Genomic DNA, 26,012 nt, shown 5'->3' with positions numbered 1-26,012 from the left:
TCGATGAGAATTTTGATTGACCACAACTAGTCCCTTTAGTTGTTAGAGGTCCAAAACCCACAAGGTTGGAAGGGCCTGGACTGATGCTGAAGCTGCAGTTTAAAGGGCTTCTGCTGCGTAGTGTGTGTATGCATACCGAAGGACTAGGTGGTACTGCAAGAGTCTGAGGGGTGGAGGCAGATGTCTGTCTGTTGAGCAAACAACCTCTGAAGGGAGCCCTGATGGCCCCAGCCATGCCACCTGGTACATGGCTATGCCCAAGAAAACAGAGCAGGCTGCAGAGATGCCCACATTGAGGGATGCCTGCAGGCAGGTGCAAGACACTACCTGGTCCTCCTGCGTAAGGGCCAAGAACTCCTCCCTCAGCTCCTCAAGGAGGGCCTTTTTAAACTTGAAAGCCACTGCCCATGAGTTTTAGGTGTAGCAGCCAAGGATGAGCAACTGATTAGCCACCCAAAGCATAAGGCCCCCAACTGAATACTACTTTCCTCCAAAGAGGTCTGAGCATCTGGCATCTTTGGATTTAGGAGCTGGTGCCTGCTGGCCCTGGCTCTCTCTCATTTACAGCATCCACCACCACAACGCAAGGTGGAGGATAGGCACACAGGTACTTGCCTTCTACCCATGAGCAATTTGGGGGATATAGGCTAGTGTCTGCCAAATAGAGGCAGCTGTCATGACAGTCTTGTTAAAGGGAAGGGCCACATGGGATGGATCTTCCAAGATCAGGTGGTCACAGATAGAGTCAACCTGATCAGTAACTTCCTCCACTGGAAGATTAAGGCTGGTGACCGCACAGTGGAGAAGCTCCTGGTGCACCCTATAGTAAGTGGGCAGAAGCACCTGCTACGGCTTTGTCTGGGGTGGAGCTGGAGGATGTTATGGGGGCGCCACCAGTGCACAGTCCTCAAAGAGAGGAGGAGGCGACATCACCTCAGGAGGATATGGGCAGCTAGAAGCAGCCTCAGGAGCTTTTGAGGTAGATGATGTATGCAACCTGGCAGAAGGCACAATGCCTGTCAATTCATGGTATGCCCAGGGTTTCCAGTATGGGTACTGAGCTGGAGGCCACTGGGCAGCAGCAGAGTCCTTTTCCACTCCTTGGAGGTATGACACCAGAGTCATGGAATGAGGCAGGAAAAGGAGAATGGGAAGGCCAAAGAGTGGCTGTTTCTGATGGAATTACCAGAGGAGCCCAGCCAATGACTGGATTAGTGTGCATGGTCTTATGGGGCTGATGAGGTAAGCGAAAGCAGTAAGGAGCGCAAGAATGGTGCTGGGACAAAGGGTGCTGAGAACAACACTGAGCAGCGTGGCACTGCAGCAAGACAGGAAAAGGATACGTCAACCAGGTCTGGGATGAGGACTGAGACTGGCATGGAGACCAAGACCAGTGCCGAGATGGTGACTGGCATTGAGAGCAGGACCAGTGCCAAGACAGAAACCTGTGTCAAGAGCAAGATATGTGCAGTGAGCAGGAACACTGAGGAGCTGAGACCTTTGGCACCACAGAGGATGGACATCAAGGGTCTTGATGAGAAGAGCCAGACTGGTGCAGGGAATGGGACTGAGTCCCGAAACAGGAATGTGGTCAGGCACAGCCTGCACCAGGGTGAATTCCAGAAACCAAGGACGAGCACCAAAGAGACAGCATTGGAACTGGTGAGGAATGGTGCTGAGAACTGGAGTGGGAGGCAGAGCATGTAGAAGATCCAGAATCCAAGGAGTCTACGAGCAGGCCCCTGGACGTAGAACAGGCTGGCATTGAGTGGGACGGAGAAGGATGCTGCAAGGGCATCTGACACCTCGAGTTGGAACAGCGATGCGTCAGACGGCCATACCAGGACTCAAGAAGGGCCCAAGGGGTCAGGTAATCAGGCGACGGCACTTGGATAGGAGCAGGCAGAAGTGAAAACTTACCCCTGCATGTGCATCAAAGGGGCAGGGGCCTCAGCCCATGCTGGGAAGTTCATTATTTCTATGAGCCCCCAGGCTGCCTGGTCTGCATCAGGCATCCACGAAGGACCAACCGACATCAGATCACCTTGAGGAGAGTCCCAAGAGGATAGGGCTTGGTGCGTAGGTGGAGGGGCATCCACATCACAGGCCCCAGCAGCATCCAGTACTTTCTGCACTGAGGACGCCACTGTTGATGGATTCAGCGTTTTGGAGGCATGTGCTGGAGAGTGGGAGTGGTGCCATGTTTTGTGCTTGTGGAGCCCCTCCTGGGCGCTGAGCCTGGAGCTGAAGACAACATGCTGCACACTAAGGACAGAGGTGGAAAGCCGTGATGCGGCAGTTGAAGTGCTGACTTCACGAGCAGCTGATGGAGCTGAAAGTCACACTCCTTATGAGTCTGGGTCTTTAAACAGACAGGGAACCTACCCGCTTAATGAGCTTCACCCAAACAACAAAGGCAGGGGTTGTGAGGGGTAGGTCGCTGGCATACACTTTAAGCAGGCGCAGTGCTGCTTAAAGTCCTGGGATCTTTTCATCCCTTAGCCCCCAAAGGGGAAACGGTAGAAAAGAAAGAAAAACCTTCCCTACCCAACAAAGTGAAAACTAACTGAACCAACTAACTGATCAAGTGGGTCTGTCCCTCGAAAGCTCATCACTGAATAAATCATTTTGTTAGTCTTTAAAGTGCTACATTTCTACTGTTGTGTTTCATTGAATCAAAAACAACGGTTATGCTAAACACAGCTATTTACAACTATTTGCATAGAAAAGGTTAGGGTACTTGACTAGAAGAATCAAAAAGCCATCACAGTTATTAAGAGGAGAACTGAGGCATGCCAGGACAGTTGAGTCATATATCGGTTTTGTACTGATATCACTCCAGGGTGCTCCTCAGCTGACCTGGCTGACTAGTTTCTAGGGAAAACTTTCTGACCGCCCTCCGTGCATGCACACACACTGAATAACTCAAACAGATATGAGCAAGCACTTGAAGACAAACCTCAATTCACTGCACAAGCCAATATTACATATTAATACTTGCAGCTCACAAAAGTATGGAATAAGTATGTGGCAAGAAAAATGAGGCACGATGACCCAATGCTGGATACCGTAACTGACACATCCCTAACCCTCAAACAGCAGCTGATGCAGTGAATAAATATAAGTAGTATAAACAGACACTGGTTTCCAGTTGTCTCTTTTTTAAAAAACACAACCAAGATACCTAACAGATTGTTAAAATAAATCAAGAGTTTAAATGGATTTGTGGGGGATTTTGGCTACAAACCTAGAGAACTTTAAAAAAATACAGTCTGGAGAATTTTGCCAACTAGACTGGATACATAGTTGTGTAAAAAATCACGGGAGGGTAAGTAGTGAGTTGAAATGAAACTCATATGCTCCCTGTTTTGAGTAATTAGGACAATAATGTCACAGTGATTTGCCCTTATGCAGCCTGGACACAAAAATCTGTTTAGACCATGTGGATAAGAAGTACCATCTATTAGTCTAAGTTGTTACCTACACAAACAACGCTTTCCAGATGAGGAATTGCATTTGATAGAAATTAAGTGTCTCAGAAGAGCATTTATTAATTTGGTGAGAGCAATGTAATGCCTTGTTACCAGTTAGTGGACGATGAACAAGCAGGCATGGAGCCTAGAGACAACACATCAAAAATATCAATTTTAAATTTAAGAGTAACACCCTACTTTTATTTTTGTGTGTATTTTCCCAATGCTCTTGCTTGCATTCTGTGTGAATCAGCCAGAATGTGCAACAGAACTTCTACATACTCACAATCTGACCCAAATACAGGCTCTAGACTGAAGCTGTGAAAAGCTAATCTCTACTAATGGCTGCATAAAGGAATTCTGTGTTCATATGGCATTCCAGTTATGTTTTAAAAATAAAAAGTTTTAAAAATAATTCTTTTTAGTGTAAAAAACTTGTGCTAGACATTTTTCTTTGATTAACCACTCTTCTAAAATGTGTTTGAGCTCAGAAAATATATACCCATTATACATTTCACTTACCAGAGCACCACTGCTGAGGAGAATCATGAAGACAATGAAGGTCTCAAACCAGTTGTGTTCCACTATCTTGTAACAGGTTTTTCGAAGATTCCACCAGATCTTCCCTTTCTTATCTTCTAGGCTGACTTGACAACACTTGAACTTCCGTACGCAGCCTAATAGTCAGGACATTGAATTATGACATATATATATGCAATATTATTCTAAAATAGAAAATCACTCCTGACAAGTTATACTTTGATAATAGGTTTCTGCAATCCTGTAGATTCTACATCAAACAGGGAATCAGAGACAGTGATCTAATTGAGCTTTCATTAACAACATTTTTTAAAAAATACATTCAGAATCAGGAAAAAATTATAGGTACCAAATGACAGAGGCTAAAAGGACTGATCCTATAGACACTTACACACAACTAACTTTGCTCACATGACTACATGTGTGTGTTTGTAAGCTTGGTCCTCAAGAAACTGTAACAGTATTTTCATTAGAACAGTGTAATTATGCATTACGGTATAGTAAAAGGGTCAATATCTTGTAGTATGGACTTAAAATCCAGTTTCTATGTAGCTTAATAGGAATATAAATTTCCTTTTGTGGAAATATTTTCTCTAGTGAAAAATCAGAGTAAGAAATACATTAAATATTTTAAAATCCTGTATTAATACTACTCACTAAGTTTAAAGAACCATATCTAACAAACACATACCAACTTATCAGTTACAGTGCTTACTACCATAGGTCTTTCCAAAGGCAGATCACTCAGCAGTAGCCCATCAAACCCAATTCTGAAATATTTATTCACATAAGTAAAGGCAATGAATAGACTAAACTTATGTATGGCACAAGACTTTTAATTATTTGACTTTTAATAACAAAATGTTTCATTTTAAAAATGATTTTACTTTGATAGTTCCCCTTTCAATTTCCATGAGCTTTTCTCAAATATCCTTAACCATGTTTACTTGAATGCTACAATTTGCAAATAAAAATTTGTTGTACACACACATAGAATAATAGTGATATTCGATTTTTTTTCTCAGTGGGGGGAAAACAGAATTTGTACACACATACTAATCATGGTTTCTCCACACTGGGAAATCTCACAAAGATGGATGATTAAAATACTCAGTTCCTGTCCAGAATAATTAACAGACTCCTGCATACTCCACCTTATTGCAGACGACAGAGATAAGTGCTGATTAGTGTGAAATGTCAGCACCATATCCACCTTTTTGGGATATCTTTTAAAAAAGCCTATTACTTTGAAACATACGGTGCTCTTGTCTGGTCAACTGGGATTATGTTTCTGCTCACTTTTTCACTGATCCAAGTACAGGTTGGACCTCTATAGTACGGAGTTCTTATGTCTAACAAAATCTGTGCTCCTGCATCCCCATGGGTGCTCCCAGACTGGCTCACTCTCAGGGAAAAGCGTGAGGCCTCTGCTCAACCACTCCTCCTCCGCCCTCCTAGAACTTCTGGAGAACTACAAATATCTCATTTGTGGCATTCAAGCTCAAAGGGGAAGGGGAGTAGTGGAGATGAGGAATGGAGAGGAAACAGTGTCTGTGTGGCTGGGAGCGAGGAACACAGCCCCTTGGCTGGTGGCGGGGGGCCAGCAGTGCAGCCTGGCAGCCACAGGACTCAATACCATCCTGAGGGATTGCTCTTCTGGTCCTAAGCCACCCTCTCTCTTCCCCTCGAGTGCCTTCTCCCAGTCCGTATGCTGTCAATACCAGTCCATCCACTGCCGCTGCAGCAGAGCCATGCAGCCAGCAGCAGCAGAAGTGCCAGCACTGACTTCCCTGGTCCACTGAATCCCCTGGTTTGGGACTGATCAGGTCTTACGTGTGCCAGACCAGGCAGGTACAACCTGCAGTTACATGGATTTTGTTCCTTTGCTGTTTTTCCCTCCCCATTTCGTAAACACTATTATTTCTCTCCCTCCGCCACCTTCCCCCGACCCCCGGAACAGACATTAATAAGACTGGGGTATTTTACTTCCCTCTTTGTAAATCATCACCAGTGGTGTCAGCTTGAATGTTCTCTGAGAATGGTATTCACTAATTTTATGCAAACACAGCACTGAACACAAGAACATAAAAGGGCCATACTGAATCAGATCAAAGGTCCATCTAGGCCAGTATCCTGTCTTTCATCAGCAGAGCTCAAAGCACTTTATCAAGAAAGTTAGTGTCATCCCAATGTGACATTTCTATATCAGTAAAATATATGCTCGCCCATGGATCAAAATAGATATAGCTCAGGCCATAATTTTACCAACACAGCAAAGAACTGCAAAGATCCAAAATTTCTTTGCTGTGTTGGTAAAACTATGTCCTGAGCTATATCTGTTTTGATCCATGAGTGAGCATATAGTCTCACCTTGCATATGCAAAATGCCTCATTAATGTAAAGTTTGTCACATCCCTAATAGCAATGCACATCATCCATTTAGACAACAGAAGTATGTGTTAATAAAATGTGAGATACTCAAAAATGGGTAGGGTTTTTTTTTCCCCCATTTCATAAAAAATTTGAAAATGTTCCTGAGTTTCAAAAGTTGCAAATTTATGCTTTATGTTTTCCTTCCCGAAAATGGACCCATTCTCACATGAGAGAGAGAGAACATTTCTTAACAAGGGACCTAATCCAGGCCAAACATGGATCTGAAGTTCTAATTTAAAAGTTTTAGAGATGCCATGAAAAATTTGAATTTTGTAGCAAAACCGAAGTTCAAAAATTAGTCAAAGGGAAATGGTAAAACCTTACATCAAAAATGACTATCAAAATTTTTGGGAAACCAGGGATAGGCTGAATGAGATTTTACCCTTTGTGTTTGGAAAAATTGGGATAATGGTACTAACCTTTATAAAGTGATTTGAGCTCTACTGAGCTCCATATTTTTATCAGATTTTACATATTGTACTTTTATGATTCAGTGCAAATGAAATTCCAAAATGGTGCCTTTTGACATCTCAACATTTCTTACAGTTTAGATTTTCCCAATTTGGCACTTTGAAGTTTATGGACTTATTTTCTTCCTCAATTCCTCCTTCCTCCCCCAATACCTTCCATTATTTTAAATCTACATTTTCTGTTAATACTAGGTTTTTATAAAATCAGTATAATTTAGAAAACGTCTTGGAGTATTATAAAAACACAGCACCATTTTAAACATATACCTTTATTCTGTTTTTACAATGTTATTAATGTAATGGATCGAGAAGACCAGGCAAGACCTTCAACAAGTTTCATATTCACCCATCATGAATGAAGATGTGTCCAAAGAGTGCTAAACAGATTGTAGTGATAAATTAAAGATTAAAACGTAATCCCAAAAATACACAAATCAGAAACTAAAAAGATAATAAAATACTGAAAAGTAACATACAAAATTATAATAATACACTGTGAGATTTCGTTAGGGCCCAATCTTGCAAAAGAACATGCCCGTAGAGAGTTTCATTAGAGTCAATGGGACTCAGTGCAAGATAAAAGTGTGTGGGTACGCTTTTTTTTTTTTTTTGGGTGGCTTTTTTGGTAGGAAAGTAGGCTCCAGGACTTGCTCCTGCAATTTTTACTCACAAGTACACCATCTGACATCAAAGGGATGAATTACATGAGTGAGAATTACAGGACTTGGATTCTTACTAGTCACAAAATTTAAAACCATAGACCTTGATTGTGGAATACCTAGGAAGAGTCCCACTGAGTTTAATGTGACTGTTAACAATGTGTAAAAATGTGTAAGTTATTGTAGGGTCAGAGCCTTAGGTTGCTCATTCCTTAAGAACACCTTCTCCTGCCAGCAGATGGCCAACTACCAAACCCCCAATTTTGGAGCTGGCATTTACAGCCCTTTGAGATTTAGCCTGGATCATAACTGTAGTAGCCTGCACTAACTGGAATTGATAAACCGAAATATTCTTTCCATACCTTCTGTAAAACAGGGCGTTGGTTCTAATGCTTCTTCTGATTCAATATTTGCTTTTTCTTCTCCAAGGGAAACTACATCAATTGTACTACCTTCAGATGAACTGTCAATATTTAGTTTCTGCAAATAAAAGTCCACAATGGAGATTTTATTTTTACCAGTATATTTATTCTGAATTACAATCTTAAGCATGCAATAATATATGTGGCCAAAGATAAATATGCCACTTCCCCGCCCCGCCCCGCCCCCCAGTCAGCACTCCACAAATGTGCAGATAAAGCTTCTTTATATTTGTAAACTGTATGGCATTATATTTTACTTATCACATGGAATTAAAATATTTGGCGTAAAAATATTGAAGAATTGTTTTTGTTTTTTTTTTTAAACCAAATTCTGGGCTTTTATGGAGTGGCTTTTCACATACAAAGTCCATTTGAAATTTGTCATTTGCTACTGTTTTCTCACTACATTCTTCTCCTATTACATTTTGTATCAGTACAAATTAGAATGGGTGCTTCAGGATCATTTAGCAATATAAAGATGATAGCAGCTTTCATCAGACCAGCCTCTTCTCCATAACACTGAAGATCATGATGATAGATCTTTCAGGTTACTAACCATCAGGATGAAATTGGTTGCCAGAAAATGCTAGTATATTTAATGTTTTTGTTATTTTGCTTTTTTCTGGCAGGTGACAATTTTTCAAAAAAGTTTTTATAATACAAAAGGAAAAAAAAATTTTACTCTAGGTTTTTGGGTATTTCTTGAACAGCAGGGTTATGCAGTTAAATAGTTAGAATGACCATTGACTACTCCATTTTATAGAATATACTATGACAGTTTGCTTTAATATCTTCATACATGAAGTCCCAAAATTAGAACCAGCACAATTTCACCCAGTGGAAACAATATAATTTGGCTAGTGACTTGGCCACTAAGATAAGCAACTTGTAAAAATACTGAAATTAAACTTTAGTGATATTAACAGAGGTTTTTACTTATTTAAATTATTCTCCGACTCTGATTATAACATAGATAATATTACGAATGGGAGGTTTATTTCCTGCATCATGACCAAACCAACAGATGCTACACAGAAAGATTTGCCCAAATAGATATGAATTGAAAACTAAATTTTAAACTTTTCTTAACCCACAATCACTGACATGTAATCATATCTGATGCTTTTTCAACAATACCTTTTCAATTTCTGAAATTTCAAAAAGGAAAAAGGAAAGCATATTAATTTAATTTCAACAGCCATTATTTCACATATTCTTTCTCTAATGCACGTGTTTTCCAAAGCATTTTGAAACTACTTGTTACGCTGGTACTCATACCTGTCCTGTCAACATACAGAGAGATATAAGCTTCTCATATGGATTCATAAAAATATAAATAAATTTAGAACAGCTAACAAAATTACAGTAGTATTAATGGAAACTGTTATATAAAGGAATGTGTAAACATATTTCTGTTCCCTATTATTGCTAGATCACTTATCCAACACAACCAGAGTTTGCATCCTAATTTTAAAAAGCATGGAGTCATACTCTACTATTAGCCTTGGACAAGCTTGAGTACCAAACTGAATCAAAGTAGTTTTCATCACATCATTCTGTCTTATTACAGTGTCATTACCATGTAATTTATAAAATCAGTAATGGCTACAGTGATACGTAGATAAATGTGTAGGGAATGATGTAAGCACACAACACAACAAAAAAATAAATTATATATAGGTAATATTAATGAATACATGCAAACTTGCATCATTATGAGATACTTTCTATGACGTAGTGGCAATAGAAGAATTAGAGGCATTATTCCAATTCAAGGTGATTTTTAAAAAAAAATCCATGTGTGAAAACAAAAGCAACAAGCAAATTATATTCCTGTATTAATTCAAGCAAGCTGTGGAGATAGCATAATCTCCGAGTATTGAAGGAGAGCTAAGTTTTAACAAATATAATTAAGTCACAATATTAGACTAATTGTCAACATCTGCATTCACGTAAAAGTGTGAGTTGCTCAGAGGATAGATAGTTATTTAAATTCTGTGTCTAGGACATGTTTGGTAGAATCCTGACTTATGAAGGTACAAGAGGATACCTCAAACCTTTGTAAATATGTTGTTTTTCTAAACCTGGTAAAGATAAATTTGCTGTACTTGTATAAAGATATAAAAAAAACATAATGATGGGGAATTGTGATAACTCATATTAATACCATTGAACCTGTTATTTCTTGTATGAATATCTGAAATATTGCCTCTAAATCCTTAATATTTAGATATAATGTGGTAGAAGTGCCTACTTCAAATTTTATGAGTTTTGATTAGAATGCCAAGTGAGCAGTATCAATACCAATTTTTGACCCATAACACTTCTGAACCTGAAGAAAATACTGTTTCTTTATGTTACAGAATTTCATTAATCTATTGCTTTCATCATTCCATCATGGATAACATTTATGTAGCAAAATATTGCAACAATGACAGGGTAAACCAAAATTATGAACTGGATTATAAAACAAATTAAAATCTTCAAAAATACTGGTTCATTATTTTTAAAAAGTAGTAAGTAAAACAAAAGACACATGTTATTGAGTTGTCATAGTATATTGTCTATTTGTATAATTTAGTAGAAAATAATCATAATATAATTTCCTGTCACAGGAACTACGAGTTGCTCATTCAGCTACTTTAATAGATGTTGAATTTAACAGAGATAATTCAGGATCTGAAAGCATCAAAACAGGACAAGATAAATAATCAAAATTATAAAATTAAATCTGTGTATGTGATAGTTGAGTTTAATTTATGATAAATTAATCCTAGAGGTTATATTACTTAAATCTATATTGTTTCTTGATTTACATTATATTTACCAAAGCAAGTAGGGGTATAAACTGTTTTTACACCACAGAGGGATTTACAGCTGGCTTGCTTGCTTTCTTCCCCCCCAACCTTTTTTTGGGATAATCCTATCTGGTTACTGTGTTTGTTAACAAAGAATACCTCTCTTAGTTTGCACAAGTTTTTTGATGCTACTGACGGTAATAAAATTAATATGCAGAAGTATTTTATGAGGGGAGCCAAGGCCAAGAAGTCGCATTTAAATATGCATTGGTCAGAGAGGATGAGACTAACTCTATACATAATCTACTAGTTTGACCACTCACTTAAGAGGTGGGAACCCCAAGTTCTAACACCTTCATCACATCAGATGGTGGGAGGGTAATCAAAACACCAGTCTCCCACTAACCATAAAGACAATAAGGGAGGCAATCTCCCTCTCTTTATCTGCTTGGTTCCCCACTAGACCATTTTGCACAGAAATAGATGTACACCAACACCTTTCTTCTAAGAGACAGCTTAGGTAGCCAATTTCAGCAGAGGACTCCTGGCTGTGAATCTCAAGTGGAGACTGGCACCTACCTCCAAGCCCAGACTAGCTTAACTCCTTGACAGTGGCAAGGCTTAAGCCTTAACCATCTCCTCAGTATCTGCAACTGTCTAGCTTAAGTGGCTATCTGCTTAGCTTGCTGGCTTTTCTGGATTCCATTCTTAAGCACTCATCCCTTCCCAAGCATTGTAGAGGAGGCTACGTGCAGAAGCTTGTTTTGGATTTAGCCCCATGGAGGTGTGCATTTTAGCTGAATAATTTCATCTCTCTTTGACTTGTCTGATACATCAAATGAATGTGGCTTAAAACACACAAACTATTCACATTTCAATTTTGGGTATTGTCATATGAGCACACCAAAAGACCTATCTGCAGGCCTAAAGGCCTTAAAGAGCAGCCTGCAAGCCTCAAAGAGCAAGTTCCCATCCCTGTGTTACAGCCTTGAACCCCATAAACATAAACATGAGATAGCCATATCATCTCCTGATGTCTGTGTTTAGATGTGGGAACCTAGAGAGACCAGTAACCACGGCAACCTTGGCTTCAGCCCTGTGAAAATGTTAAAAGTGGTATTGTGTCAGTATTCACACACACCCTAAACAGCTCAGGGATAAAATCACTGAGAGGTCCCACCCCTAGCTGAGTTTCAACAGTGACTCTCCGCCTCAGGGGTGCCTCGGTCACTCCCCCAGATGGAGCAACGTACACCACAGCCCTGATGTGAGGTGCTTTGGGACTGGCAGTACCCATGGCAGAAATGGAAGTTCCAAATAGCCTCTTGTCCAGACATACACATCCTGTTGTACTTTGCTTACTAATGTGTACCTTGTGAGAAATTTGCAGTAACTTGGAATAGGTGAACTTCATAAAGTACAGTTATCTCTAATCAGCTCTGTGTTGAAGTGAATCCCATGATCCTGTCCGTCCTTGGCCTGTGAGTTGACAGGTGGAAGTTTGTATGACTCTCCCAGTAAGGATGTGACTATAGCTCTAGACAAGTTTTCTTCAGCCCATGTAGTAAACCCTAGGTATAACAGACTAATGGGGGAGAAGGGTGTCCGCTAATGACAAAAATCCGTTATATGTGGGGGTTTACTGTACTCGCCCTAGCATCCCCCCAGCCAGGCTTCTTCTGGACACCCCCCTAAAAAAAAGGGGCAACTCAGCAGAACCACTGGAGCCACCGGAGGAGCCGCAGCTGCAAGGGCTACCTCCCATGGCTGGTGCTGCTTGTGACTACAGGAGCCCCAAGCCAAGTGGCTGGACCTTTTGGAGCTGTCATCACCACTAGAGCTGCCACACGCTCCTCCCACCAGGGTGGGGGCCTATCCAAGTGTCATCTGCCCACGTATGCACCCCTCCCTGGTGGGAGGAGCCATAATACAGAGACTGTCCAGGCAGTGGCGGCTCCTACGGCTGGTGTAAGTTCTTTCCTTTTTTTTTGGGGGGGGGGGGGGGGGGAATGGAGGGAGGAGGAGATTTAGGATTTTATGGGCCCTGATTAAGTGGGCTTTGGGAACAACAGGGTTTGTGGGGTGGATGTCCATTGTTCCTGAAGTCCCCTAAATTGGGGTCTGTAAAATTGAGGGTTTACTGTATGTGCATTGTAAGTATGAAATTTCTATATAGGAAAAAAAATCACAATTAATCCAAAATGTTAACACTTCATAAATATTTAAAGAAAATCACAAAATATCTAAATTGGTGATTAAAACAATAAAAAGAAGTAAGGCAATAAGAACATCTGATTTAAATTAAATAGAATTTCTTTAAAAATCACAAAATAATTTTAATTACGATTTTCTCCATCCTGGGAAGTGACCGACATGTGTTAGTTGTCAGTAAATAGAGAACTGTTAGTGACAATCACTTTAGGTGCAACAGCAAATGAGAAACCATGTGAAATACTAAAGATCTACGGGTTATGAAGAAAAGGAGATTACTGAAAATGGGAAACATATATCCTTTGGGAAAAGGGGGGCAGGAGGTTTCCCATAAGGGATGCTAAGGACCAATCAAGAGAAAATATCTCTGACAATAGTTTGTTAAAAAGTGGAGACAGAAATGGAATAAAAGCTGTGCTGTGGGAAGTACTAGTATAAACAAACACTGCTCACAGAGGGTTGACTTTTTTTTTTTTGGCAAGTGCTGACAAACAGTGTTTACACAGCCTGACTTTTAGCAACATCGCTGTGGTGACACATCTTTGTTACTAAAAGCTGTGTGGTGTGTACAAACTCTTAGAATGGAGCTCTTAACTCTCTCCTCTTTAGATCTTTCATCACTGGAATATTATCTTACTTACTGAGATCTCTAATTTCAGAGGAAAACACTCCTCCTACTTAAATAACTGAGCTGCTATCACAGGCTTTTTCTTATTGATGAAACAAAATGGAAAGTGATCATTTATTTACTTAAAGCCAGAATTTGCTGCCCGGACTCAAACCAAGCTGTACTTTACCCCATCAATTAGTATAATAGCTAAAAAAGGTACTAATCAATATAGATAAAAGCAACAGAACCCGGCCTTTAGATAGATATACTCAACTGATAAATTTCTTGCACATCTTGATGACAGAGGCAGAGCATTACCTCTCTAAGACATGTTGCCAGATGTTTTCCATGCTAAGAGAGTCAGGGATATAATTTCTATAGGCACAGACAACCCACTTACTAGTATTCAAAAAAACCTCTTTCAAAAGGTAGTGCAGACAAAAAAAAAAAAAAAAAAAGGATTAAGGGATATATCTATTTACGAATGTAATTTCAGCAACCGAGAACATTAACAAAAGGAATATAGCAAGTAATGTGGGGGTAAAATTAAAAATCCAAATGTTTGTCAGGCAAAGAATTAAAAACTATAACTTTTTTTTTTCAGATTTACTCCTTGGCAGCAGAATGCAGGAACAAAGTGACCTACTTCTCCTACCAGCCCTTTGCCAATGGGAGGTACGGAGCTGGCTAAACCTGGCCAGTAAAGGGTGGGACCAAATAAGGAGACACTGAGGACATGAACTATATAGGAAGCTTCCTGCAGTGGTGCTTCCATAAAGCTCCAAAACAAATTCAAAGCAAGTTTTTGTGAGCTACCATCCTAAACTTTCAGGACCATTATCTATAGGTACCTGACTAGTCTCCTACTTTACAGATTTTATCAATGTGTTTTAATTTTTGATTAGATTTTTTTTTTTTTTTTTTTTTTTTTACAAAGGCAGCATTTCTAAAATGCCAGACATTATGGAACTATTTAGTAAATTATCAATGACAATAGTCGCTTTGTTCTATTATCTGGACCTGCATTTATATATGCATAAATTTATACTCTCCCTAAGAAAAGCATACATACTTGTAAACGGCAAATCTTTTTGCTAATTACATATTGGATCTCACTGCCTTAAGAACACAAAGCTTAACATATTACCCTACATGTATAAGTCACACAAAATCCTGCCTTCCTCCCTTGTATCACCAGGTTGATTAGATATCAAACTATATCCCACTTTATTAAATTTCCTCATCCAAAACTGTTCTAAGACTTTCTAAAAAGGCAGTAAAAGTCATCAGTTCTGGACATGCCAGCTACTGAACTCCAGTACTGCACATATCCTTACAAGTTACACTGAGATCTTCTCTGTATTCAACATAAGCCAAATGGAAGAGTGCACAGAGTTCTGCAGGACTGCACAACCAAAGACTATGAGTACAATTCTCAATTGTACTTCAACTTCCACTAAGTGGCAAGCGAAACTCCCCCATGGTTATCGAAAGGATAAACAAGAAGAAGGAGCACACAGCTGGGTATGCATAATATTTGTGTTGTATCCTTAACTACTGCATTCTTGTATTTTCAGCGTTTTAGGGGGTTTGACCTACAATCTTATGTCCTGGCTCTTACATATTTGCTTGTAACCTTAACTCTGAATCTCATCATTTACAAACTTATTATTTGATATATATTACCGTAGTGCCTAGAATCATAAACATGAACCTGGATACCAATGTAATAGGTGCTATACAAACACCTTGTTTCAATGTCCACACTGTCATACACTACCTTAAATTAACATACCTATTTAAACGTTGTTTGTTATAAATGTTTATCTCCCTCTGAATAAACCCATTCTGAACTGTGTTCATAGGGAGATACTTAGTAATGATGACAAACAACTCAAAATACAGTAGTCCCTTAGGATATGCGAGGGCTGCATTTCAGGCAACCCTTGCACATCTCAAATTTCACATAAGTTAGGGATGGGGGATTGGGCAGCAGGTTGGGGCCAAGAGGTTAAGCCTGGGGTGGTTTAAGGCTGCAGGGGGGGCAGGGAGGTGCTGAGTCAGGGCATGCGGGGGTTGGAGCTGGGTTTGCAGAGGTTGGAACATAATCCGCAAGGGTGGTGGGCAGGGGGCTGGAGCCTAAGTCACGTGTGCTGCGCCGGAGGCTGCAGCCCGAGTCCCACGTGGGGCTGTAGTGTGCAGGGGGCTGGAAGCCCCGCATGTGGGTTGGGGCTGAGCTGGGGCATGGGGGGAGGGAGCTGATCCTGTGGGGCAAAGGTGTTTCAGCCCCCCCAGCTGCCTGCAGCAGTGGGCTGCTAGGGGGGCTAAAAACCTTCCCAGAGCTGGGCTGCTGTCAGTGCTGCTCTGGGAAGGCAGAGGCAAAGGGCCCTTAGCCTGCCTAGTTGCCTGCAGCTGTGGGCAGCTAGGCTGACTGACAGCTGTGCATCTTTAAGTCATGTGAAACTCGAGTTAAAGTGAGTTTCATGCAACCTGAAGACATGTAAAGCGAGGGTTTAGTGTTTGGATTTTTTGTAGGGATTTAGGTTCTGATCTTGCAAACATTTTTACACATGCCCAACTTGGTGTGCTGCACATTACTTCTGAGTTCAGTGTGACTGCCCACATGCCCCCAGTTAAGCAGGTATGCGAATGTTTGCAAGATTGGGGTCTTATTTCTAAAAGTTTTAATTTTTCTTAGAGGAGAAAACTATATGGTAAATATTAACATTTAAAAACAGCTAAAAATGTATCATATCCTATCACAAACATTTTGATCAATTAAAGTAATTAAAAATATTTACTTAAATATGCATTACAGGAATGATTATGACCAGAATGTTTTTAATTACAAGAGATAGAAAGGTTTGTTTTAAATACAACAATTTTCAAATAAAATAATTTTGTATTTTTTGAAAAAAATGATCATCTCTTTAAATGTAGTGTTCTTGTTACTTTATAATCCAAATTGAAAAAAATACCTACAGAGCATGCATGTTTTATATCACTGAAGTATGACATATGAAGTACCAAGATGACATAATAAGAGAACGAATCATAAAAAACTTTGGGGTTGCCCCAAACCATGCTGTGACATGAATCACATGACTCACCTTACAGAGCAGCTGTGCATGTTTCTACTGTATTGCAATAGATGGGGAAGGAATATATTACATCTGAATAGCATGCAGTCAATCTTTACTTTAAAAGTGATTATATAGCTATGATTTGTTTTAGTAACCTGTGTAAGAGTGCTGACTTGTAGTGCTGCCTGGTTAAAAAAAAAACAGAGCTGCATTCTTGACTGATCCAGCTGAATTTACTCCTGTGAGAAGTACGAATGGTAGGAAATGAAGTTCAAAATACAATACCCTTGGTGTTTTGTGCTGGAAACGGTTCAACTATGGATTCCAAAATATTTAAAAATACATCTATTCTACCCACATTACAGATATCCAAAAGATAAAACAAACTTCTGCAGAAATACATATAAAGAAAATTTTAAGAAATAACATAAGCGAATTGACACTGATAAACACATATTAGACTTGGAATTAATAGTTTTAAAAGCTATGACACTCCTGCATCCATATTATGTCTTCAAATAGTTTTAGAACATCAGTAAGTGGTTAGCAACTAGATCTTTTAAAAAAGACCAGATATTTTTATTCTTCCATTCCTTTATTTTTTTCTATCCACGAAAAACGTATTTAATATAAGTTTCTGAAAGGGACCAGAGACTATCAGTCACAATGAGCCAAATTCAAATACTCAGGTATGAATTTATTTTGCTGGTTATCCTCATATTCAATATGCAATTAAATTTATTTTAGCATTTTTGAATTATGTATTTAACAGAAAAAAATATTTTAATTCTTTATTACAACAAACATACAACATTGTTAAAATTGAAGTCTATGCCTATAGATAAAATCAGTGATCCTCTAGTTTCCTTCACAGTTGTCTTCTGATTAAAAACCAGGCAAAACCCCTCCTCCTGAGGTTTCCTCCATCACAGAAGTCGTCTCTGGTGGCGTAGAGCTACCAAAAATCACCTTATACAACTGACTCCCCTCCCTCTGAGTATGGAGTGTGACGGAAAAAACAACATAGAAAAGTTGGTCTTATTCAAGGAGCTTATTCATCTTATTCGTATCTGCTAGTCCAGTCCTTATGTTAGAAAATACTGCAATACCTTCTTGCTCCTCAAAACCAATATGACTTTAAAAACATCACCACAGTGAGCACTGATGGGCTAATATGATTATATCAGGGACTCTGGAATAATCTAAAAACACCTAGAGGATAACATGTTGATAAGGGATAGTCAACATGTCTACGTCAAGAACAAGTAATTCCATAGCAACCTAACTATTCTCTTTAGCCTGCATATGGAAACAGTAAACATTATATATCCTTATTCTAGCAAAGCTTTTAATACAATGCCACATGACAGTCCCTTAAACTAATGGAAAGAAGTTGAAATGAAATTACTGTAAAACGAGCAAAAAACTAACTGAAGGACTATTCTGACTGGTTATCAGCAGCTCACTGTGAAACTGGGAGGACATATCAAGTAGACATAGGGATGTAAAATCCCAGTTAATGGGTTAACCGGTTAAACAGTAGGGAACCTGGTTAATAAATAAATGGGCGTGGGGGCCTGGAGCAGCTTCCACAGCTGATCCTCTCATCTGTGGTGCACCGGGAACCAGAGCTGCCCTGGCTCAGCTGGAGCTTCCCCACCCATGCTGCTGCCATATGCGGAGGGCACTCCAGCACAGCCAGAGCAGCCCCAGGGCCTCCACAGCGCCATAACAATCCCAAGTAAAATCATGCAGGGATCAGTAGTATTAAATATTTCACGTATCTAGTAGATTCATGCAAGTAATGGTCCAGTATAGTAAACCCTCGTTTTATGCAGCTTCACACTGCGCAAAACTTGCATTAACACAAGTTTTGCAAAATGTGAAGTTGCTGGGCTCTCAACCTGCCTAGCTTCCCACAGCTGTGGGCAGCCAAGTAGGTTAAGAGCCCCTGCCCCTTCCTTCCCAGAGGTATGATGAAGGCTTTTAGCTTGCCTGCTCCTGCGGGCAGCCAGGCAGGCTAGAACCCCCTTCCACCTGCCCAGAGCACCAGGGAAGCGGCAGCCATGGGTGCCCGCTACCCCTCGTCCCAGGGCCCCAGCCCACCCCCAAGCCCTTCCTGACTTATGCAAAACCCTCACGTACCTTGAGCGATTACTGTACTATTACATATTTTCATTAATGACTTGGACAGTGCAGATGAAAATCTGCAGATGACACCCTGCTGGGAAGGTTAGAAAGCATTCTGTAGGTCAAGATAAGAATTCAAAATGACCTTGATAAATTAGAGAACTGGTCTGAAGGTAACAAAGTGAAACAATACAAATAATTTAAAAGTACAATATTTAGGAAGGAAAAAATCAAATGCACAAATACAAAATAGTGAATAACTGGCCAGGTGGTAGTACTGTTAAAAAGGATCTTGGGGTTATAATGGCTCACAAGTTGAATGAAAGCCAGTCATATGACACCATGAGAAAAAGGCAAAATGTAATTCTGGGGCACACTGCATGCAAGACAAAGGTTACGTCTACAGTAGGGTAAAACTTCGAAAGGGCCATGCTAAATGGCCAAATTGAAGAATATTAACTAGGCACTGAAATAAATATTCAGTGCCTCATTAGCACGCTGCTGGCTGCAGCGCTTCGAAAGGGCCACATTTAGTTAATCCACGGCTTGTCTACGTGGGATTGCACGTTGCTGATAGGAATAAGGGGATTTTGATGTTTGCAGGGTCATTTCAAAATGGACCCCCATGTAGACGAGCCATGCAAAAGTGAAATGCAGCACTTTCAGCATGCTAATGAGGCACTGAATATTCATTTCAGCACCTCATTTGTATTCTCCGATTTGGCCATTAGCATGGCCATTTTGATGTTTTCCCCTCGTGTAGACATGGCCAGAAAAGGGACATTTTTGCTCTACTCAGCACTGGGTGCCACAATTTAAGAAACATGCGCACAAACTGAGAAGATTCCAGAGCAGAACAATAAAAATGATGCAATATGTGGCTGTTAAAGGTTTTAAAAAAAAAAAAAAAACTGAGCACACTTTGTCTTGAGAAAAGAAAACTGAGGGTATGGTAATAGTTCTCAAACATTTTAAAGGCTGTTATAAAGAGGAAGGTAGACAGCTGCTCACCATATCCACTAAATGTAGGATGAGAATTAATCACCTTGATCTGTACTAGAGAACTTTGGGTTACATATTAAGAAAGCTTTCTACTATAAGGATAATTCAGTCCTGGAAGAGGTTACTAAGGTTGTCTGCAGAACCCCAATCATTTCATACTTTTAAGAATGGGGTAGGCAACCATCTGCCAGAGGTGGTCTAGGCATACTTGGTCCTGTTTCAATGCAGGAGGACGGAATAAGATCCACCAGCCCAACATTTCTATGATTAAATACTAACTTACCTCATACATTGTTTGGGTATTACATCTAAAACCCATGAGCTTGTAGCATCCAAACAACAATGTAAGCCATAATATGAAAGAGTATAATTGAGGCCAACCACAACTATATATATCACACACATACACAGTAGAAGTATTTTTAAGTCCTACCTCTTTGCCTTCCTCCGGCTCTGATTCACTGCTATAATCTTCTGTATTTAAATGTTCAAAATCAGATTCCCCAATAGCAATTGGTACAGTTACAGTAAGGCTTGGGTTGTGTATGAATGATGTATAATCACGGTTGCCTATAACACCAATGATTCCATTCTCATCTTTGCGATTATCCAGATTTCTGCTCATTTCAGCAACAGTATAGTTGGAAGTGTGGGTGTCTTCCTTGTTGGTTAGCTGACCCACTGACTTTATTTCACCTACATCTTTTAGTCCTCTCACAAAGATTTTTTGGGCACATTCACGTGCTTTCCTTTTCACATATTCTGTTCCCTTCTGAATCCTTGCCACAGCAATCTGCAGATTGTTTGTTTCATTATCGTCATCTGTAGCAGCAAGGTTGTCTGAACTAAAAGAACTCAGCAGCAAGGCCAAAAACAGGTTCAGTACCTAAAAAAAAAAAAAAGCCAAAGACACTGCTGAATCATTCCCCACTCTCTTTCTTATGAGCAAAAATTTGTTTTAACATATTTCTTCCATATTACTGTACATCGATAAAATTTTAGTGTACAGAGGGATTTTCCAGTAACAGCACAGCTGTGTGGCTAAATCTCTGCAAATCACTTTATTATTTAAATACCTTAGTCTTATAGAACACTTTATATCAAAGAATTGTACTAACATTAACTAATTAATTCTTACAAACACCCCTGAAAAGATAAGTAAAATAGTGTAGTTGTCTTTTTCCTTTTTGCAGACAGAAATTTAGGCGGTGTCTATGCTACAAGATAAATTCGAATTTCAAGGCTTTAGCCTGATATTAAAACTTGACTGTCTTCACACGTAATACAGTTAACTTGATTTACTGAGCCATAGTGCTGATTACAGAATATTGACATTACGGGATGGATATAGCATATATTTAGAATTTAAAATATCGAATCAAGGCTAGTGTGGAAGCACCATGTCCTAATTCAACTCTGTTAGCCTCCCGATGCGTCCCGTGTATCCCACAAAGCTAGGCGGTGACCCTCCAAGTACGGCCGCTTCATTATGCGTGGCTGTCAGGTGTGCAGGAAGAAGGTCAAAGTAAGCCCGCAAAGTCCAGATTGAATTTGCATTAAAATTTGAATTGGAATTTAGCTGCCCAGCCCTGCAGATAAAAAGGGTGTCCATTGTGAAAAAATCCCTTTGCTCATCACATCACACTGCATTGGTAGCCATCGCACCACATAGTTAGCAATTATCGGTAGCCCTGTAGTGCAATCATGAGCACTCAGGGTAGTGATCTGACAAGCACTTCTCAGGCTTTCAAGAGAGCCCCAGCTTGGGCCCACCAGAAGATTTTGCATCTCTCTGCCATGTGGGGAGACCAACTGGTAGCACAGAGACTCCGGGTGGCCAAGAGAAATGTGGCCATCTATGATCAGATGGCACACAAGATGACCACCTGAGGTTGTTCCTGGGACTCAATGCAGTGCCAGGTGAAGGTTAAAGAACTCCATCAGGCCTATCAAAAAGTCTGGGAAGACATCCAGAGATTGGGGCAGCTCCATGGACCTGCTACTATTATCAACAGCTCCACATGCTTATGGGGAGCAACCCCACCACAGAGCTCAGACTCAATTACAACACTTGCAGAGGCCCTGGTATGGAGTTCAGGGTGAGCCTGAAGGAACAGCATGGCCCAGAGGAAGAGGGCAATGGAGAGGGGGAAAGGTGCAAAGAGCACGGGACAGAGGAAGTTGTTCCAGACAGCCAGAGCTCTTCACCATAGACCTGGAACTGATCCCCTCCATGGCATTCTCCTCCACGCCTGTCACCTCCATGCTGGTCCCCGAGCCCTCTGGAGCAGGTGGTTTGGGTGAGTCTTTATTCTGCGTGCTAGAAGCTGGCTCAGGGTGGGTATGGCTGTTGGGTTTTGCTTAGGTACAGGTTTGATAGCTGTGCTTCTGTGCCCGAGAACATTGTGTTAATGTTTCTTGGGATGGAGCACTTTTCCTTTTTGGAGATCTCCTCGAAGACCTCACCCAGGCACTCCTGTATTTTTTTTACAAGCTTCTCGGGCAGGCCTGAATTGTTGCTGTTTCCACAGTAGCACACGTTGCCATGCCAGGCAACCAGATAGCCATCTGGTGTCATGGCACCCCACAGCATTTTAGCAAATTTTCCAGACTTCAGGTCACAAAGCAAGAGTAGCTGTTCTTTCTCCATATCTGTTAGTTTTAGAAGGGTGACATCTTCTTTGGCAACCTGTGGAAGCATGGGAATTCACACCTTTTTTAAAAAAAAACGAACAAACAAAAAAAACCACCACACATGCTTCCTGCCCCTTTACACTGGTCTGCAGCAGCTGGCAGGCATGTCATATCCCAACACACAGTGTGGTTTGCAGGCTCGGGGGGGTATCCCCCTTACATGTCCCTTTCCAACCAGTATCTCTCTTCATTTTTCATGACCCTCCCTTCTCCTCTCCTCCCCGGGCCACACTGCTGCTGGGCATTTCCTCTCTCAATCCCCCTTCCCCCAGTGTTTCTTTTGATTTTGCAGGACTCCCAGGTGCCACATGGCTGTCGGGCTCTGCTGGGTGTTTCCCCTCCCCTGTTCCTTACCAAACACCATTTTCTTTTCAGTTATCAGGAGTCCCCCTCTGCCATGTGGGGGATTCCTCTGCTGTGCTTTTCCTCTCCACCATCCCTTTACATCCATCCAGCCTTCCATTTGTCACTGCCAAAGGATATCCGGCCAGGACATCCAATGGCTGCCATTGCTTTGCAGACCTTCCCATTCCCACCAAAAAGAGAAAAATTGCTTACACTTAACATGTCCACAAAGCAGTGTACTAGAGAAGTGATGGCAAGTAAGGTATTATGAAAGTCACACTTACTGTCCCATCTTTAATAACCCATGTGTCCTTCAAAAGTATACTTTCAGTGATACTACATAGAAAGACCCATTCATTGCAGTTCAAAGCACATTATGTCAATTGTACCTTAATTTTGACCTTCATTTTCCAGACCTAGTGCTGCAGAGAAAACCAGGAGATGCAGGAAATGCAAACACGATATGACCCTGCAGCACATGCAAGACACTCAGGCAGAGCACAAGAACTTGACAAAAGAGATTGCTCAATGGCATCACAGTACAATTGAGTGGTGTCAGAGTCAAGTAAACTTTAATGAGCGAATGCTTGACCTGCAGCAGCAATCGTTAACGATGAATGAGGCTGTGGCAAAGCAGACTGAGGTTGCAGCAAAGATTGTGACAGCCATTACTGAGCAGAAGGAGATCCTGCACGCCTTGCTTCAGTTGCAGAGGGACTCCCAACCCAGCAGGGCATCAGTTGACACCCGCTGGCCAGAGTCCCATGAGGAGAGATCGCCCACCCCCCATCGTTGCACACGGAGAGAGAGGGCAAGGCTACCCCGCCACTCCAGCCCCAAGGGCCACTGCAAAAGGCTATTCAAGCACCCTTGAGGAGGCTTTTTTTCCCCGACCACTTAAACCTCTCCTACGCCCAAAATAAAATCATTCCTTTGAACTCAGTGTGATTTCTTGTCCTGCAGGGGTGGGGGGGAGAGTGCGTGAGAGGGGTCACAAATCAAAACGGGCAGGTGGGGTGAGGATGAGTGCTGCTGAAGGCACAGCTGCCCAGTGAAACTCCCTTGTCTGCAGCAGACATGCGGCTGAGGGAACCGGGCGGGTGGGGAAAGGCACTGAAAGCACAGCACTTTCTACTTACTGCAACTTAACCCTCCCACCAAAAAAGAGCATTCATTCATTACGGCACGGTTGATTTACTGGCATTGTGGCAGAGACGTACATAGGTACCATGTACGTTGCAGATCAGTCATAAAGCTGTTTTTTTAAAGCATCCCTTATTGTTGAAGTCTGAGCCTGGTTACTGGCGGGTGGCAGTGTGGATAGCTGCAAGTAAGCCCTGCCTATTGTCTCTGCTTCAGAATTCCATATAGATGGGAAACTCTCCTGCCTTGATTCACATAAGTTGTGCAAAACAGTACATGCTGTAATAATGGTAGGAAAATTAGCTTCAGAAATGTCCAACAGGTCAGTAAACACCTGAACCTCACTTTCAAATGTCCAAAGGCACATTCCACCACCATTCTGCAGGTGCTCAGTCTGTGACTGAGGTTTTCCTCACTGGGTTCCAGGGTTCCTATGTAGGGTTTCATCAGGCAAGGAAGCAGAGGGTAAGCAGGGTCATCCACTATAACAATGGGCATCTCCATGTCTCCAATCTTGATTTTTCCTATCAGTGAAAAAAGGCCCATCCAGGAGCTTTCGGTACAGTCCCGAATTTCAGAATATGCATGTGTCATGAACCCTCCCCGACCAGCCAACGTTGATGTAGGTAAAATGACCTTTGTGATCTACCAACCCCTGCATGATCATGGAGAAGTACCCCTTTCAATTAATATACTCCAAAGCCAGGTGGACTGGCACCATGATGAGGATGTGCATGCCATCTATTGCCCCACCACATTTAGGAAAATCCTGGGCAGCAAAGCCTTCCACTAGAGCCTGTATACCACCCAGGGTCACAGTGTTCCTGAGGAGATGTCGAAAGGTTGCATGGGCCACCTCCATCACCATGGACTCACTGTAGATCTGCCCACACGGAACTGACTTGCCACTGACTGGTAACTGTCAGGGGTTGCAAACTTCCACAGTGCAATTGCCACTCGCTTCTGTACCGTTAAAGCCCGCCTCATTCTGGTGCTGCTGTGCTTCAGGGAGGGCACCAGCACATCACAAAGTTCCATAAAGGTGGACTTGTGTGTGCAAAAGTTCTGCACCCACTGCTGGTCGTCCCAGGACTCCAACATGATGTGATCCCACCACTGTGTGCTGGTCTCTCCAGCCCAAAACCACCGCTCCACAGTCAGCAATGCGTTCATGGCAGTCCCCAGCTCTGCATTTAAATGCTGTGCCAAAACGCCATCAGCAGCAGCAGCAGCACCACCACCATCACCACCAGTAGGATAGCTAAGCATCACTGAGCTTTGGAATTGAAGGACAAATTGCGTGACAGATGCTGTGGTTGCTGAAATGATCTGTGCTACGAGTTGGAGTGTCCGTGGATCCATGCTTGTGCTGGAACGCTGCAGCAGGAAATAGTACAATATCCAGTTTTGTTTTTTTTTTGCATGGTTAGTGATGCAGTGCATTTTAGGATGGTACTTGGAATTCTAAGATTCCAACATGAAACATCCATAAGCAACCAGGCCTACGGCACTGTGGGATAGGTACCCACAATGCAGTGCTTATGCTGTTGAACTTGCACGAGGCAATGGGGACACACAGATTCAACACGGAGGAAAAGTGGGTTGAATTTCAAGAAGCTTTGCGGACACTTTATTCGAATTCATGATATTGAGACTAAGTATCTGAATTTATTATATACTGATTTTATCTCATAGTATAGACACAGCCTTAGATACAAAGCAGCTAAGCAACTTTCTCAAGATCATACAGGGTTGGTAGAGATGGATTTAGAACTTGGGATTTCTTGAGAACATAAACAGCCCTGTGCACATAAACGATCGTGCTCCTTTTCACCTTCTGCTTTAAAATACTAATTTAAATATTTTTGTTTCCACCCACTAATAATATTAGTAGCTTCTTAATTTTGTTAGGCCATGTGCCTCATGCTAAAAAATGCACTACACTTCCTATAATAAAGATATAAGACAATCAGAAAATGAAACTGTGGTAAATAATATA

At 41.3% G+C, this 26,012-nt stretch overlaps 1 protein-coding gene across 1 annotated transcript in view; it reads right to left on the bottom strand.

Moving 5' to 3' along the window:
* LOC142017126 (sodium channel protein type 2 subunit alpha-like) overlaps positions 1-26,012 on the bottom strand; it is a 188,215-nt gene that overhangs the window by 52,781 nt on the left and 109,422 nt on the right. The window contains exons 17-19 of the mRNA XM_075001783.1: positions 20,265-20,717; positions 7,938-8,055; positions 3,996-4,150 (exon numbers count right to left, since the gene is read on the bottom strand). Coding sequence (XP_074857884.1) covers positions 3,996-4,150; positions 7,938-8,055; positions 20,265-20,717 — 726 coding nt within the window. The remainder of the gene's footprint in view (positions 1-3,995; positions 4,151-7,937; positions 8,056-20,264; positions 20,718-26,012) is intronic.

This window comes from Carettochelys insculpta, chromosome 8 (assembly GCF_033958435.1).
Source record: "Carettochelys insculpta isolate YL-2023 chromosome 8, ASM3395843v1, whole genome shotgun sequence".
In the NCBI taxonomy this organism is placed as follows: Eukaryota; Metazoa; Chordata; order Testudines; family Carettochelyidae; genus Carettochelys; species Carettochelys insculpta.
The sequence above is the reverse complement of the archived record's forward strand: the minus strand, read 5'-3'. Positions and strand labels throughout refer to the sequence as shown.